The sequence below is a fragment of the Colletotrichum costaricense genome (genome assembly GCF_030867565.1).
Source record: "Colletotrichum costaricense strain IMI 309622 chromosome Unknown Scaffold_6.1, whole genome shotgun sequence".
Lineage (NCBI taxonomy): Eukaryota > Fungi > Ascomycota > Sordariomycetes > Glomerellales > Glomerellaceae > Colletotrichum > Colletotrichum costaricense.
In genome coordinates, this window is record NW_026848235.1 from 1,234,616 (window position 1) to 1,250,836 (window position 16,221).

General features: G+C 51.8%; 7 protein-coding genes across 7 annotated transcripts; 5 read left to right on the top strand and 2 right to left on the bottom strand.

Moving 5' to 3' along the window:
- Positions 1 to 1,573: 1,573 nt before the first annotated feature.
- Positions 1,574 to 3,232, bottom strand: CCOS01_06629 (uncharacterized protein; the record flags this gene model as incomplete). The annotated part of the gene is made up of 2 exons (XM_060454797.1): positions 1,574 to 2,965; positions 3,125 to 3,232. 2 exons carry the CDS (start codon positions 3,230 to 3,232, stop codon positions 1,574 to 1,576), a joined length of 1,500 nt encoding a protein of 499 aa, XP_060314497.1.
- A 76-nt stretch (positions 3,233 to 3,308) lies between these two features.
- On the top strand, positions 3,309 to 3,599 carry CCOS01_06630 (uncharacterized protein; the record flags this gene model as incomplete). The annotated part of the gene is made up of 1 exon (XM_060454798.1): positions 3,309 to 3,599. The coding sequence occupies one exon, from the start codon at positions 3,309 to 3,311 to the stop codon at positions 3,597 to 3,599; it is 291 nt and encodes a 96-aa protein (XP_060314498.1).
- Positions 3,600 to 3,954: 355 nt separating this feature from the next.
- CCOS01_06631 (uncharacterized protein) lies at positions 3,955 to 4,359 on the top strand (the record flags this gene model as incomplete). Its single annotated transcript, XM_060454799.1, has 1 exon — positions 3,955 to 4,359. The coding sequence occupies one exon, from the start codon at positions 3,955 to 3,957 to the stop codon at positions 4,357 to 4,359; it is 405 nt and encodes a 134-aa protein (XP_060314499.1).
- Positions 4,360 to 5,527: 1,168 nt separating this feature from the next.
- Positions 5,528 to 6,916, top strand: CCOS01_06632 (uncharacterized protein; the record flags this gene model as incomplete). Its single annotated transcript, XM_060454800.1, has 2 exons — positions 5,528 to 6,578; positions 6,717 to 6,916. The coding sequence occupies 2 exons, from the start codon at positions 5,528 to 5,530 to the stop codon at positions 6,914 to 6,916; spliced, it is 1,251 nt and encodes a 416-aa protein (XP_060314500.1).
- Positions 6,917 to 12,162: 5,246 nt separating this feature from the next.
- On the top strand, positions 12,163 to 12,636 carry CCOS01_06633 (uncharacterized protein; the record flags this gene model as incomplete). The annotated part of the gene is made up of 1 exon (XM_060454801.1): positions 12,163 to 12,636. A coding segment is annotated over one exon (474 nt), but the record flags the coding sequence as incomplete, so codon positions are not given.
- Positions 12,637 to 13,345: 709 nt separating this feature from the next.
- Positions 13,346 to 13,594, top strand: CCOS01_06634 (uncharacterized protein; the record flags this gene model as incomplete). Its single annotated transcript, XM_060454802.1, has 1 exon — positions 13,346 to 13,594. The coding sequence occupies one exon, from the start codon at positions 13,346 to 13,348 to the stop codon at positions 13,592 to 13,594; it is 249 nt and encodes an 82-aa protein (XP_060314502.1).
- A 1,716-nt stretch (positions 13,595 to 15,310) lies between these two features.
- Positions 15,311 to 15,986, bottom strand: CCOS01_06635 (uncharacterized protein; the record flags this gene model as incomplete). The annotated part of the gene is made up of 2 exons (XM_060454803.1): positions 15,311 to 15,598; positions 15,708 to 15,986. 2 exons carry the CDS (start codon positions 15,984 to 15,986, stop codon positions 15,311 to 15,313), a joined length of 567 nt encoding a protein of 188 aa, XP_060314503.1.
- Positions 15,987 to 16,221: the final 235 nt, after the last annotated feature.

Here is a 16,221-nt window from a genome sequence, read left to right on the forward strand (position 1 = left end):
CGTCCGCTATTTCAGTCAAATACCAGGCGAACGTAGCCTCCCTTCTATACCGAATACAATCACCAAAACTGTCGTCAAACCAAATTCATCGACAGCGAAGGATAAGACCCTTTGGGCAGTGAACAACGAAGACGATGATGAGGGACCACATGATGGACGACCACCAGCGACGACTCCACGAACAAACAGTAGACGAGCCCACTCATCAAAGGCTCGGGAAATTCGCGAAAAAGGCGCGACGCGTCTTATTTAATCTCACAGAACTCCGTCCCAGTCCCAAACCCCATCTTCAAATAACCCATTACCCAACTTCAACTTGGGCCATGCGGCCCAATCCATGATCTCCCCCCAAAGGCCAACAGGGACGACCCCGGCTGGTTCGAGCAAACACGTTGACGAACCACCCGTATCCGGACATCGGATTCCTGCCCAGGGATCTTTCGTGTGCCGACCCAAATGTGTGTTCCGCAGGGCCGCACCAGCGTACGTATCCGTAGGGTCCGTAGGTAATCACTCGGCAGAAGGGGGAAACGGGAAGTAACCCACATCCGAGAGAGAAGGAGAGAGAAAAGTCCACGCGTTCGACTATGCGAAAGTAGTGTTGGTCGGTATGCGGAATTGCGCCCAAACGGGGTTCCCGACGATCTCGAACCAACCAGCCGGTGACCTGGACCAAGTTTTTGGTAACCATTTTGTTGTTGTTGGAATTTTCCTGTTTGCCTCTCGCCTCGCCTTGCCCATAGCCAGCCTTGTTCTCGTCCCAGTGCTTTCAGTCTGAGCTCACCGAGTATTCTAGAAGATTTCCAAAGAAAACCCCGGCGGTGTGGATCGAGGGACAAACCCGTCAATGCAACGGATCCGCATGCCTGGTCAACTCATTCGAAGAGCAATACCAAAGTCACGCCCAACCGAGGGTCTTGCCAAAAAAAAAAAAAAAAAAAAAAAAAAAAAAAGAAAGAAGGAAAAAAAAAAAAAAAAAAAAAAAAAAAAAAAAAAAACCCCCGTGAAAACCCAAAAAACAAAAAAAAAAAAAAAAAACAAAAACACCCAAACCGGGGGTCTACAAAAAAAAAAAAAAAAAAAAAAAAAAAAAAAAAGAGCTTTGTCCAGACTGCAGCTGCCAAGCTGCGAGAACTTTGAAGCTTTGTCCACGCCGCGGTGATGGCTTTCTCTTTTCTTGCTAGCAGTGAGATTTTTGCTGTCGTACCACCGGAATGCAGCATGATTTGTCCAATCCAACAGCCTCGGGGGAGAGGTCCATTTGGGAAATTCTTTGATGTCAGACTGTAATCACTCAGCTGACTGTCTGCGGTTTTCCGGTGGCTCCGTCTTCATAGCCCGTATCCTCCGGGTTTGTCGGGCTTCTAAGTCTCTTGTCAGCAGCGACCGCCTATCTCCATGGAAGTTTATCGGATGCCTCGCGGCTTGGCCATCCTCGAACAACCTGCCGGATCCGAACAGGCGTTGATGTAGTGCCTCGATGAGACATCGTCTAGCCGGCTTTCTGAGCCAGTATCACATGGTGGGTGAGATGTTTGTAGTCGTGTAACTCAAATTTTTATTTCGACATCATCTATAGTTTGATGGAGATATTGTATTCGTCCAGTCCGAGAGCAATTGCCGTGATTGCTCCACTGTACGCAACCAAGATGCCCATCGTTGCCATGGGTCCAACATTCAGTGTCGGCACCGTCATGTTGACCAGTCCCGTCAAGACGTTTGCGATGAGGAACAAGAATAGGCCGTTGCGATTGTAGGCCCGGAATACCCTACTGGTCGCTGTATGGTACGCCTCCTTCTCGGTCTTCGCGTCAGTCGCATTGTAGAAAGACGGGAAGCAGAAAGTGTCCACTAGGGCATAGGCTAGAAGTTGTGTCGAGTTGAACGCCGCTGTCCATAGGACATAGGGCAGGTTCGCGAGGCGACGTGAAACGTTCAGACCGTCGCCGTAGCTGTTGCTGGTGGTCAAAAAGTAAAGCCCTGTCCACAGAGCAGACCAAATGGCCATCATCATGAGAAGAGTCTTGCGCTGAGTAGCGGGGGTGGAATCGCTTTTGGTGTTGAGACTCCGAGGCAAGACGTACATTCCCGTATCTTGTCCCGCAAGGAAGATAGCCAGGTAGCCGAAGAAGCTGAAGATCCCCTCTCGGTTCTTTGAGAATAGGTCGGTTCTCGGTGCGGTCAGGATGTAAGCCTTGAGGTCGGTGCTCTCCAGAGCCACCTGATACAGCACACTCAGGATGATTGCCAGAGCGGCGTAACTAGGCACAACCTTGAGCGCGGACTGGAAGAGGGCAACAAACGGCGGCAGGAAACCCAGGGTGAAGAAGAAGTTCCAGTGAACGCCATACTCGGTGACATGTTCGGCGTAGTCGAGACCCTTGACGCTGAGCAAGCGGATGACGCCCAGGACGAGTAGCGGTAAGGAGTGGCGCATCGACTGCAGCAGACGTGTCGTCAGGGGTATCGATCGACCTTCGGCGCGCTCTTTCAAGACGGGCCGAGCAGCGACAACACCGGCGCTGAAGACGAAGGACCCGACGCCCATGTCCATCAGTGATGTTCCCCATGTCTCGACCTTGGCGAAGCGGCGCGGAAAGAGGCGGAAGTCGACGGCGAGGATGGCGATGCAAGTGATGACCAGCATGCTACCCCGGTAGTGTGTCAGGAAAGGCTTCACGGGCAGTGCGGAGAGCGGCCCCGCGCCGGAGCCGGCCTTGGGCTTCGCATTGGGTGGTATGGCGGGCTTCTTGCGACTGGCGCCGAAGTTGGGAGGCAGAGTGTAGATGAATACGGCGGGACCGAGGAGGAGGGCGCAAAGTAGCAAGGGGGAGGAGGCGTAGAGAGTCGTGGAGAGGAGGATGGCGGTGACGTTGAGGAGGAAATCGGCGGCAGCTCCCAATAGCGTGTAGGGTTTGAAGAAGGATTGGCGTGATTGGAGTACAGACCACAGCAGGACGGCGACCTGGAAAGGAATGCGAATGTCAGCACTTTGCTTTGTCTCGATGCATGCGCTGCGCGGGGGCGCCTGGGACGTGAAGGGGGGCAGCAGCAGCAGCAACAGGGGGATCAGGAGATCAGGAGGGCAGGTCAGAGTTTCTGTTCAAAGAAGATAGTTACGCACGGGAGCAACTGCAGTCACATAGTTGACTTCGGAGGCGGAGCCACCAGAGAGATTGGAGACAAAGTCTTCCTTGAGCTTCTTGTAGCTCGCGGCCGTAGCGTCGGACATGTTTGCGATGGGTCGAAAGAGAGTTTGGTTTCTTTAGTTTCTGGGAGAAACAAGGAGTGTGGGAAATGTTCAATGCATGTCCAGAGAGAAGGGAATGGTTTTGACGACAGCAAGCATTGCTTTTACCCGGTTCAGCGAAAAGAACAAGCTGTTCGTTGTTGCTCTTTCGGCGATGTGGTTTTTACCGGTAATTGCAACGTCAACCTTTCCTCGACGTTCTTTCTCTGTTCTCTCCACCACCGGGAAAAAAGACGAGACGAACTCTGGCCAGAAGGAGCAGCGGGAGCTTGGTGTAGGTGGTCCAAGCTCCTTCTATTGTCTACCTCAAGTGTCCCAGACGAGATACGTACCTGTATTGCCTGACTGATTATGTAAGAATTGCGAGGAGACGGGCAGAGCCAATGAACAGCTCCTTCCGTAGCACCGTGTGGGTCCTGGTCCGATGGCTTCGGAGGCACGGAGAGGAAGGAAGGGGCTTACGGCATACCTGACGCAGAAATCCCCCTGTTGTCTCCGTGCCTTCCGCTGTCAAAGGAAAGTTCGGGGGGACGGGGCAAGCTTTGGAAAGGCACAGCTCAACCGAAGGCAGACACGTCACAAACATGGGCATTCCAGGAGCTTCCTCCGAGGCATCTTTCTAAGCTTTCCTTTCATGATTTCTATCGTCGTTGTCGTTTTTGTTGTTGTTGTTGCTGATCATCCTGTTGTTGTCTCATCCCTCCATGTCTCCCACGCACACGACGCATTCCACGCATCCATCCATCCATCCCATCCATCCGCGCAAATCAACCAACCAAACACCCGAATCTCTTGTCTTTGCCAGACTGGCACCTCTTCATCCGTTTGTCAGCTCCATTCTTCGCCTCCCCCCTCCACCTTTCCAGTCTTTCCAACCCATCACAAATCGAGATCTGAGATCCCAATTGCTGGCTGTCATCGTCTTGTCCCACCGTTTCCCACTTTTCGCCATCACGGCCGCAACCATCTCCCGCTGTGCCAAACTTCCAAGACATATCGACGCCGTTGATGTTCCAACTCCACACTTTTGCAGTTTCGCCCCCGGCCTCACTGCGGCATTCATCCCAAGCCCAGCTTTACATGCAAAAGATGGGTACCCTTTGGTCTGAAGACAGTACTATAGCCTCACAACTTACACATCCGTGTCGGTAGTCTTGAAACTTATTTACAGCATTTACAGCTACATGGACAGATGCAGCTACGCCAAGTTCGACTGGTGCGAGTGCGAGTGGAAGTGGAAACGCAAGGGCAAGTCTCAACCCAGTCACCGCACCCCCCTCCAGCTTTCAAGTGTTGGTTGGTTGCAGTCTTCTTGCTGCTGCTCTGGCTGCCACCAAGTATCAACCCCCGGACCGAAAGTCCTGGATCTGGCTGTCTACCAAGAGAGAATGAGAGGCGGGCAGAGCAATAGGGACTGCTTCTATGCGTCGAAGCCAACAACCTACGCAGTACACCCCCAGGCCTCAAGGTGGCAGGGAAGGAAGATGCATAGTGGGCCAATAGTATCGCCAGAAACATGACGAATCAAGGCCCAGACAAGCCACATTCCTTTGTTCTCCTCTGTGTCCATCTGCAGACGTTCAACTTCAAGCCTGCCATGTCCCATGGGTTTGCTTCCGACAACCCAACCCACACGCCTGCTAGCTCATCTCCTTTGTTCTCATATGCAATGAGTGACATGGGCATGGCTGTTGGCCGCAACCGCTCATTGTCACTCCATGCTTTACGACCGCATTCCTCATTACACTCCCACCTAGGCTTGCCGGGCCCAAAGCAAAGATTGCAGCCGCCTTCTTTGCACACCCTTTCTCTGTCAGTGACAGTCTGTCAGTCTGTTCTTCTTTGCACCTTGCCTGTCTTTCTCGTCTTCTTTGAGAGAGACAGAGACCTACCGTACCTACCAGTCCTTTCATTTTCTGATCCCGGCAGTTGCTGCAAGTGCCCTTTCTCTCTTCTGGCTCCTAAAGAAACTGGTGGGCGAGAAGTTCAAGACTTACAGACTGAGGTGGCTCACAAGGTCTTCCGCAAAGATATTAATTAACCCTCTTCGTCCCTCCATCCACCACAGACATAAGAGAAGCTCTTCTCCCTTGATCAAATCCCTACAGGGCTGCATACTCTTGACTCTCATCACCGCCATCCCATCATCTTGGTTGCACATCCCGATCTTTGGGCCCATTCATTGTTACTCGAAACCCTGACTTGAACACTTCCTTCTTCACTCACCACTTGATATATCTTACAAGGCATTCACCTCTATCACTATCATACATCGCCATGGCTACCCCAATCGAGAGCCACCCTCGGGCAAGCCTTCACCCACTATGGACACCTTCATATAACCAAGGAGGATTCCCTCGTTCCTCGACTTCAAGCAGACCTACTGCTCCTAGCTCGTATTACAGCCCATCCGATCGTTCACCCAAAAGCCTGCCCACTCCGGTATTTCCTTCCAACGATGGCTCAATGAGACAGCATGAGCGCGCCATGGTCGACCGCCTCGGCTCCAGACTCCGACAAGCTCCAGGCTCCGGTGACCTTAGCCCGCCCAAGTCAGCAAACCGGCCGAGTCCGCTTTCTCCTCTCGCAGAGCACTCAGCAAGTGACGGTAGACGTTATTCGGCTGCGCCTATAAGCCCTCGCCGGCCAGGTCCGCCGCCATCAGCAACTCCGGTCTCACCACCTATGGCTAGCAGTGTTCGAAGGCAGACTCTCGCAGCGGAAACTCGATCGATGCTTCTCGCCGGTCTGGGCGAAGAGGCACAACGACGACAGTCTGTAGCAGGACCCGGATACGTCGCCAGGTCCAGGGAGGCTGAGAAGCGCGTTCAACTTGAGCAGCTACGAGCATGGGGTCATGTGTATCTTGGTGATGCCAAAACCTCCGACGTCTTCGTGCAAGCTATGTCTCTTAATCGTCGAAGCTCCAATGCGAGCACCAACTCGGATCAATCTGCTGGAGGTTCTTCGCCCCCACGAATGCCGTCCACGCCGACTCTCCCACCTCACCAGCGTCAAATGAAGTTTCGAGTTCGTCCTCGAGCTCTGGAACGCAAACCGATGCTCATTACTCACACTTTCGACATTGAGCAGTTACGCTCCACCATCGCGGACCCGTTGCCAAGCCCTATTCCCGCGGATCAAAGACGGCGGCCATCTCTGCATACTCAGGCCACTTCACCGCTGCCAAAGGTCTCATCTCCTCGACCGAGCGCGGCACGAAGACGGTCGAGCAGTGCAATTCACAGCACGCTCCCTTACAGCCGCGGGCTAAAATCTGGAGATCCCCGCGCGGCTTCATCGCGTGGCGCCGACACTATACCAATCCGTAAGTCATGTCTTGCCTAAGTTTACCCCCTCTGACGTTTGCGGACTTGAACCTTTTCGGCAATAGCCTCCAAGGCCGGCTCACTCCTACCCGAATACAAGGCAGGGAAATCAAGGCTAACACCCAACCCACCCACAGATCTCCAATACGCCAGGTCCTCACTCCCGGTGTTGGCGGCTATCATCGTCTCTGGTACAGTCCAGGCTGGCGACGTTGTCGAGTTGCCATTACCGTATCCCGAAGTGTGGTCCCAAACAGTCACCTATGTCTACACGGGACAAGGGGACTTGACGGATGCAGTCAAAGAGAACATCCTCTACCTTGCAGGAAAGGTTTAACGCCCACGTCTTGGCCTCGTGCTTGTTTAACGACTTATGACTCTTATTTCTTTCTTCTCTCCCACTTGGACGCCTTTTCTCGACGAATGCAGCACTCTGTATGCCTTGCTCATTCCATGATCACACGCTTTATTAGGGGGGTTAGCGATCGCTGCGGGCCGTTTGCCTTGTTGTTCTTCTGTTCTTCAACACTCCTTTGTCCTCTGCTCTCGGAGGACATCTTGTTCGCTATACAACTTTAGCTCTTTGCCCTCGTCATGACTTATGTAGTTTAATGATTTCCCTTTACAATGCAAAGAGAACAGATTTACTGTCCATGATTATCAATGGCATATTACAATTCGTGTTTTCCAACCTAAGTGATTACGAAGATTCTGTCTGCGCGCTGCAAACCTCGTGACCCGCGCGCCTCGAAAAGAAACTGATTGCATTCCTGACAAAAAAAAAACTCAATCTCTCCAGGCCACGAGTTTGACAGAACAGCCACAACTTTGTCAACGACCGCCCTATCCGCTCTTCATTCCGCGTCCCGCCGAGACAGGCACAAGGGAAGAGTTACCTTGTTTAGGGCAAAGCATCCTTACGTCCGCAAACGTGGGGTTGGGGTTCGGTGTGGAACCCACCTCAACATACGATGGAGAACGCCCACGAAGGGGGGGGGGGGGCAGCACGGAAGGAACTTGTTGAAAATCTTCCCGCATCTCCGTCTCTTTGACGGCTATACACATGACGCTCCTGGACATCGCTGCGAAAGGGATTTTATGGTGGTGATCAACCCTTGTCAGCCGGAGTCTGCTTCGTGAGGGTGGTGGGGTTGCTGAGACCGACGTTGACAACGAGTTTGGTACCGGCCGAGAAGGACGACGTTTTCATGTCTTCGCCTCCCCATCCTCCACCTCGTGTTTGTTAGTATCGCAATAACCCTGTCGGTATTTTTTTGTTCTCGTTGGTTGTCTCCGATCTTATTTGATCACTCTGAAGAAAATCTCAGTCTTTGATATTTCCTAGGGTTTCTTGTTTTGTTTTTATACACACTCCCCCTCCCCCTTCCACCCGTGGGTACGCGTATACCCATCCAAACCAAGCGCTGAGGCCGGCTACTCTTGCCAAAGTTTTCCTTGAAGCGTGGTGTCGATCTTGGACTCAGATCGCGCGGCGTAATCTCGTTCATTTTTTTCGGGACCTTGGCAAGCTTGGTTCATCAAAATGTCCGGTTAGTTGTTGTCTATCCTGTCCACTACCGGTAGAATCGTCGCCTTTGACGGGATGGGAAAAGCTGTCAGACGGAGAATCCTCGGGTTCAGTGACAGAGTGGCATCAACATGCCTCAACTTTCTTGGCCTTGCGGGCTTTCAGCCCGGGTGGTGCCCGGCAGGCAAAGCTTTGGAATAAACTATGGTAGCACGGCCACGAAATGGGAGGTTACGGCAGTTGTCGCTTCCGAATTCCCCTCCAAGCCTTACGCCTCAAGCCTCAAAACTCAAGCGGCAAGCCCTCTCCTCTCCCATGGGTCCCCAGATATCCTGTGTGCAGAAGTATGTTGGTAGGACAAAGGCGGCAAGGCTTTTTTTACTCCCAAGAAAAAAAATGTCTTTCCACCACACGGAGAAATACCGAAGCAGAAGGGTAGCAACCACCCTTCTTTTCTTGTGCGCTTATAACTACTCTCCATCACTGGCTTCTCGTCACCCGAGAACTCCCCCACTCGGGCCTTGTGTAACCGTCCGACTTCTCGGCAAGTGCGCGTGTGTATGTGGGTGCGTGGATGTGCGCGTATCTCACTATTCGGGCCTTTCGATGACGTGGTGTGCTGAAGGCATCCTGTCTGTTTTCAGCATATCAGACAATGTTTTCGTTTTCCATCCTCTCCCCCCCCCCCCCCCCCCCCCCCCTTTCTCTTTTTTTTGTTTCTTGCCTTCGCCCCTTCTTTGTTTTTTCTCTTTTTTTTCTCACATATAGACAATTTTTTTTTTTTTCCTTCCCCCCCCCCCCCCCCCCCCAAATCCTTGTTTTCTTTTCCTTAGATCCTCCTCGGGGTCCTTTTGTTTCTCTGTCTTGTCTCTGGTTGTCTGGGCCACCTCGTGGTTGCAAAACCTTACCAAAGTGGCAAGAACAGTTGTACTCACGTGTCCGATGAGCCACCACTGACGATGTCCGGATATGGTAAGTCTTTCTTTCGGAGGAACGGCGGGGCAAGAAAGGTTTCGGAAGTTCCGCTGGTGGGTTTCGGGCCGCGTTTTCGGTTACTCGGTACCAGTGCCGTTGCGGGGTCGATGTGAACGGCAGAAAGGGATGGGGCGGACAGCGGGGACGGACAGATGGGGACCGGTTCCGGGTTTGGCCACTCCCACCTCCGTGCCCGGAACCGGCTTGGAGACCCTCTTCCACCGGCTTAAGTGAAGAAATGAGGACTTTCGACTTGGTGCGCAACGGGTACTTCTCTCAAGTTGAAGGTCCAAGAATAAGAACTTCAGCAGAGCTTTTATGCTCATTGTAATATCACAATTTAGTCGTCTACTCCTTGCCCATTACAATTGAAACTTGTAGTCATACAAACATTGGCACAGCAGGAGCCTCTTCCTGTTTATTGTGCTTTGAACACCGTTCATGTATCGTTCAGCCCGGAAGCAACTCCCCAAGAGCTTTTGTAGAGCATGATGCTTTCATTTGTCATCTTATGGACAACGGGAAAGCTAGTCGTGGGAACGGTAGTAGATATACACCCAAGACTTACGAATTGTAGGCTACCATGATCGAGCAAGATCAATAGTCCGATTAATGTGTCGAATGACCCTCGATCAAAATTGCTTGCTGATTTGACTGTAAGATAGATGAGCTCTTGGTCTCATCTCACCCGCATACGACGGGCAAGACCATGTGATCTCTTGTGGGCTGTTCCAGCAGCATTACGAGTTTCACTATAACCGCTTGGAAACTGGCGTCGCACAGGCAATCGAATGATGGAAGAGAAAACCATTTCGCAGACGCAGGAGATGGAGCAAATTCGATTTCCAATGGTAGGAATCAGCGCCATCTTCCCAAAACAGACGACCGAATTTGACATCATCGCAAGGAAAGTTCCGCCCATTTAACTTGATTCTCAAAAGAAAAATACCGGAATAGCTTGATAGATGGGACCGCCGTCCTGACCTTGAGAATACGAAGAACACACGATCCTCACAGTTATTCTCAGACACTGTTCTCAAGGTATTTCACTGCCGAGCTCCCTTTTCTCTGGCATCAAAGTTGATCATGCCTCACAGTAATTAACCACATCAACCCTACTTTAGAGACCAGTTTCAGTAGATTTCGCCTCGTTAATGTGAACTAGTCAGTTCATTCACGTAGCTTCACTGGGTCTTAACAAATATTTCGCACTTTCTCATCTGACTCCTGACAAGGAGGGAATCAGGTTGATATCGCGAGAGAGAAGCCTCATGTGGCTGATAACGTCCCAGAGCCTAAAAGCGGGAAATCTTTTGGTACACATGTCATGTAAGGGTAAGTCAATTGGGCAATACTTTGCAGAAAAGGAGCACAGTCAGAATCATGTCTAACAATCGGCGATAACCAGTGGTTAACCAAGAACTCAGACAAGACTCAACATAAGAGACGTCGGCGACAACGCCGTGGTATCCTGGATCGCCAGACCCGAGTTTTCAATCCAGTCAGAGGAAGAGGACACATGCTAAGTCCATGCCATAGGCTAGTGGACGAACAAGTTGAGACCGCTCGAAATAGACGGTTCGAGAGCCACATCTCTCACCACTCTCTGGCTTAAATCAGTTCTTCGCAGACCGAAAATTCAGGTTTCCCAAGGACTGTAAACAATTCAGCCTCTGAGAGTCGGAAAACTCATGGAAGCCGATAGTTCAGAATGCCCCTTTTCAGAAGAGGGCCAAATACTCAGCTAGGATGACAAAACACTTATGCCATCTCACCGCCCCTCCTCATGCTCTCCGCGATATACGCACATATCTCGAGTAACAATCTCAACACTTTTCAATCGGCACCATTTCAGCAGATATACAGCCCCCAACTTGTCCCCTCTTTCTCGTTTGGAAGGTTCTCTACCTACGCCCCTCTCTAATAAGTCTCCCAAGAACCTCCTCCTTCTTGAGTCACCGACCCTGCGTGAATGGCTCGATATCAAACGAAACACAAGAACAACAACAGTTCGGATCTCATAAGTGCAGTGCCGAAGACATCAACAACATTCAGCGTCCCACCAGCCATCCGCTGTAAGGCTCTTCCCGGGAAAGCACCTAAATATGCGGAATCGATGCCCTTCAAGATCCCGAGATATCAAGTACTACACACAGAGAACCAAACGCGCAAGGCACCTGCTTCCACTGACCCTACTACCTTGGTCAAAATCGCAAATTCATCCAGTAAGAAGGGGACTGTCCACTATCACTAGGAAATACCCGGGATCAAGCCCCAATGCCGGGCTCCATCGGCTGGTACTTGGCATCTACGTACTCGTCTACCCGCCAACAACAGCATGGACGGCGATGAAGCTGCTGGTATATACATTCCAGTCTCAAACATGAATTCAGGAGAGGGATCTCGGAACGCGGCGGCAGACCATTCTCGACAACCGTTGTCGGGTAAAAAGGCTGCACGGAAGAAAGTTGACTTTGTGTGGATGAGACGAAAAGGGCCTGCCGTATGGTGTTTAGGTAGCAATCACACTCCTACATACCTTACCTCCATGTATTCGTGTGACTGCATCGGTTGCCACGTACTTAAACTGAGAAACTGTGAACATCCCTGCAAGTGTCAGGACATCTTCCCGACCACTTTAAACGTTGCCAAAATGGATCACGTCTCCTGTATCAGAATGTTGATGAATCCTACGAACTCTCCCGCTAGAAATAATCACCTCGAGGCTACTGAAGAAGACTATACCTTCTATATCTTTACAGCTTACAGGTTACTGACTTGAGATTCCTGATAACTAAGAAACCGGAACTCATGCCGAAGACCACGATCTCAAAAGTCAAGTCACGCAGAAGTCTGGCGCCTACCATAAGGTAAATGTCATACAAGGCATTCCTTCTGTTCAATGAACACCAAACTTATCAACAACCTCATCACCATGACCATCGACTTGCCGGGTCCTGCCTCTCACCCATCCAAAAACATTAAACCTTTCGCTCTTACCTACTTCCAAAGTTCATCACCAAAAGCCAAGCCCCCAACGGCCCGTCGTCTCGGAGAGGGTACCTACAAACACTAATCCAGACCGGTGTTCCTCGACCGCACTCAACTGGCTGGATCTGCCGACATCTCTCGCGTTTGCCCCTCCAAAACCTTACACATCCGATCTCCAAGCCCAGGCACATCCCAACCCCCCTCAGCAGAAAAGCAAAGCGTCAGGCGTCAAAATCGTCCAACGATGCGGGCCCTGGTATGCGGCAGGCAAGGGCGCAGGGTCACTTGGTTCGTCCCCCTCATCCATACCTACCACATTCCCCAATATCGTCGTTTGTGGCTGGGTCGAGGCATGTGGTGATGCTGATATTCTGCAGGGCTCACGTATACTCGCTGGCCATGCCACAGGTCAAAACGGCGGTAATGACGCCGAAAGGACCCAGAAGGAAAGAGAGCTCTCCAAAAAGACCCCAGGGAACGGTATGAGAAAAAAAAAGCTGAAAAGACAAAAAAAGCCACCGAAACCTGCACCCGCAGAGCCAAAGGTCCAGCGACGACGCTAATGCCGAGCTCAGGTAAGTCAAAAGGAGTGGCGGCCCGTTGAATAACCTTGACCTTACCTTACTTTTCTGTTGAACTGAGGAGGCCTCGCTACAGTGTTCCCCCGAAAGCTTCACATGCTTTAAACCTCTTAGTATCCCCGCGCCGTATGTCTAGTCTCCTTGAGACATTTTCCTTCTTCCTCTTCCGACTTTTTCAACCGCAGCAATGCAGCCATCTTTTCCGACCCGGTCCCAGCTTTTGGCACACAAGGACGGAAGCAGCGACGAAGCGATTGATCCATAATCTCGGGTCTTCTGCAGCCCGAAGGCAGCCACGAAGCCAAATAGTTGAAGGGGAAAACCGCTTCAAAGCCATTGATTGGCACGCTATACGCCTGGACTCACTCGAGCTCGCGTGGTCCTCGACTTAAAAATCTCCACTTGGCCGCCTTGGCCTGCTTCTTCAAAAGCCACTCAGTTCGGCTTTGGGAAGGAAATTCGGCGGGCAGGTGGAAATGTAAATCATGCGAGAACGCCTTGCCGATTTCCTCGGGATAGTGAAGAAGGCCATAAAAGAGAAAAAGAGTGAAAAAAGAAGAAAAAAAAGATCAGAAAAAGAAAGCATGTGAGAGATCGACAGCGGCTCAAATCCCACAGACACTCACCAGAAGACGATCGTTCCCCACGTTCCAGCCCCATCACCACCAGCCAGATCGCTTCCCCGCGGGGGATGAGGACCCCCGTTGCAACCGCCATCCAACTTCCCAATCGCACTCGGCCTCGATTCCCAATTCGTCCATCGCGAAAACTCTATCTCTCTCCCTCTCAGTCCCATGTAACCAACGCACATGTCAGAATGCTCTTGATGCTGGACAAATCTGGCCAAATGCCTGTGTGTCTTCCTTCAGTCGCTTCGGTCGCATCGCCTACACAAGCGCGGCTGCCTCATCGAAGACATGCATATGCCACATCGCCTTAGCCCCCATGGCACCGTTGGAAAACGAAGGTGTCCCATTTTACATCTGTCTGCCGCTTCGACCAACGTACCGAATAGGCAACACCGTGGCCAGCGAGTGTCCTGAGAAAGATAGGCTTCTTCTCCCATCAAAGGCGCTTCGTCATGTAGCAGTACCTATTTAATGCGGCGGCCAGATCGTGGGCCCATTGTTGCATCGCGTATCTACCGGCATTCCAGTTTCTGCGCTGTTCTCTGCTCCGTGGCGACCAATGGTCACAAGTAAAATGGTGTTGAGCCTTTCCATTGTGTCGTCCACGATGGTCATATCAGGTCGTAAGGCCGTCAGCATGTGACTCCAAATACGAGCCACGAGACACGGTCTCTTGTCGCCTTATCTCGGCTCTTGTTTGAGATGTTCGCCAAGAACTGTATCGAGCTCACGATATTCCGCGAAACTTCGCTCGTTGCCTTGACTTTCGTGCCAACGGGTACGAGAGCAGAGGCACATGCGCCTCCGTTATTGCTCTCCACACTGTCAGGCCATCCATCTCACTAAGTTTGGCTATTGTCCCGCAGCGGGTGGACACTCGGAGGTCCCTAGAGCCTTTGATGCAAGAAATCCTGCATCATGTACGCCCGGGCCTTGCTTGACAATCTGGCTTCTGTTTGCAAGCTCCCAACGTACAGCCACGCACCCTCTTCTTCGTTGTCTGGAGACAGCAGCAAAGCAAGAGAGACCCCATCATTCGAGGTTCGACAACCACCAACCTCAGCACTCCACTCCCTCGGAGGTGGTGGGGGAGGGGTTGTGTGTGTCTGTGTGATACGCGCGCGTTCTCATCGGATGATAGGTTCACGCCGAGAGCTTGGGGGCTTGTTGAGACGCTGGGGCGTGGCTCCATCCACTCGGACGCACTCGCAGGGTCCTGTCAGTCGGACAGCCTGTTCTTCGTTTTGGTCGATTCTTCAGCATAACGACGTCGATTCCGCCCAGCTCGGCCAGGCCTCGGCCGGTCCTAACGCCAGTCGTGTGGCCCCTCCAGGGTGTGTTTGTTTCAATAATCCCCATCCCCGTTCCCTGGCAGTGCAAAATTGACAGAGTTCCTGTTCATGACCCATTTGTTTGGCTTCAGTTAACCCCTCATGGTAAAAGAAATAAAAATAAGCGGCGGACGCCGCAGCCGCGATGGAAAACCTGCGCCGGTCGGGATTATGGCTCGCTCGGACCGCGTTGAGAACATGGCGACAATGGCTACAATTCTGACAATCATTCTAGTTCTTGCGATAACACTGTCCGTTATGCTCAAGCACTATCTGGAGTTGTAGATTGAGTCGCTGGCGAAACGGGCTCAAAACCATTCGGCCCCCATTTGCCAGCAGATGTTACAATGAAATATCAATTGTGGATATGGTTGTAGAATGGGTGTGCGGGCTCGGCATGGGTCTCCGGTTCATGACCAGTCTCTTGTATTGAGGCTCCCGTCGAGAGGGAAATAACCGTGAACCAACTCAATTGGTGTGGTTTTGCGTGGGGGCCGGAAAGCAAAGGTGACGGCATGCTTCTAGAAGTGGAATGAAATGCAATATTCAGCTTCCAGGGACAGACTGTGTCGATTGCTGTCTCTGATTTCTGGCCATTTGCTGGTTTTGATAAGGTTAGTAAATTGATGACCAACTCAACAATTTCTGCACCGAAGCAGCAGTAGCTTGTAGCCGATTAACTGGTGGGGATCGGCTTCAAGCTGTCGCACGCTCGAGGGATGCAGGAATCTTGGTGTCGAATCTATCGACACTGCCTGGTGATTTCTGGGGCATTCCCTGGAATAGGCCAGGAAGGGTACATGCCCAGTACCGCGCTTGTACCTCGAAGAGGCTGGTCTCGTAGGCCTGTTCATTGGTGGCATCGGTCCTGGGCATACCCTCCGTCAACGGGTCCTCCTCTTCTTCGTCGTGAGCGTATGAATATAGCGTGTGGATATCCATGGCGCCTTTTTCTGCAGCTAGTGGCCAAGATGCTCGAATAGGCTGAACCAACGGGCCAAGACGTCCACCAGCAGCGCCGCTTGGCGCACTTCTTTCGGCTTTGACTTCTTTCGTACGTGATATCGCTTTTCCCAATGAGGAGGCTCATCACTTTTGCGTTTTGTGCGAAGACTCGTTGTCGCATTGCGCTCTCTGTTGCCCGGACAGACCTAGCAGCAATAGTAAAGCTCATTGGACAAGATCGGACGATCTCGCCATTGTAATTTGATATGGCATCGTGCAACTGGCATAGGACCCTTGCGGCGACATGAAATTCTTCAACGGCTCGCAAAGACCGAAGATCGCTTGTGTGGATCGAGGGATTGCTGATGACCTCTTGATGGTCGGATTGCCTCTGCCATTGTTGGTTCCGAGCCTCTTGAACCTGCATGATAGTGGGCGCTGAGGTTACAGCGAACCAAGAAGCGCGAGTGGGTTCCCCCTCCTGGGCCGGGATATTTTCGAGACGGAGCTCTGCCAATTCTCTAATGTTCTTGGTTGACGTGGCTTATGTTCTCCATAAGTCCGCGGTGGACACTGGACGATTACATGGGTTCTGTCCTAGTGTAGGAACCCCCCCTGGTCGCTGAAGAAGAGCTGGCCCGGTCGATGTCGTGATGGAATGA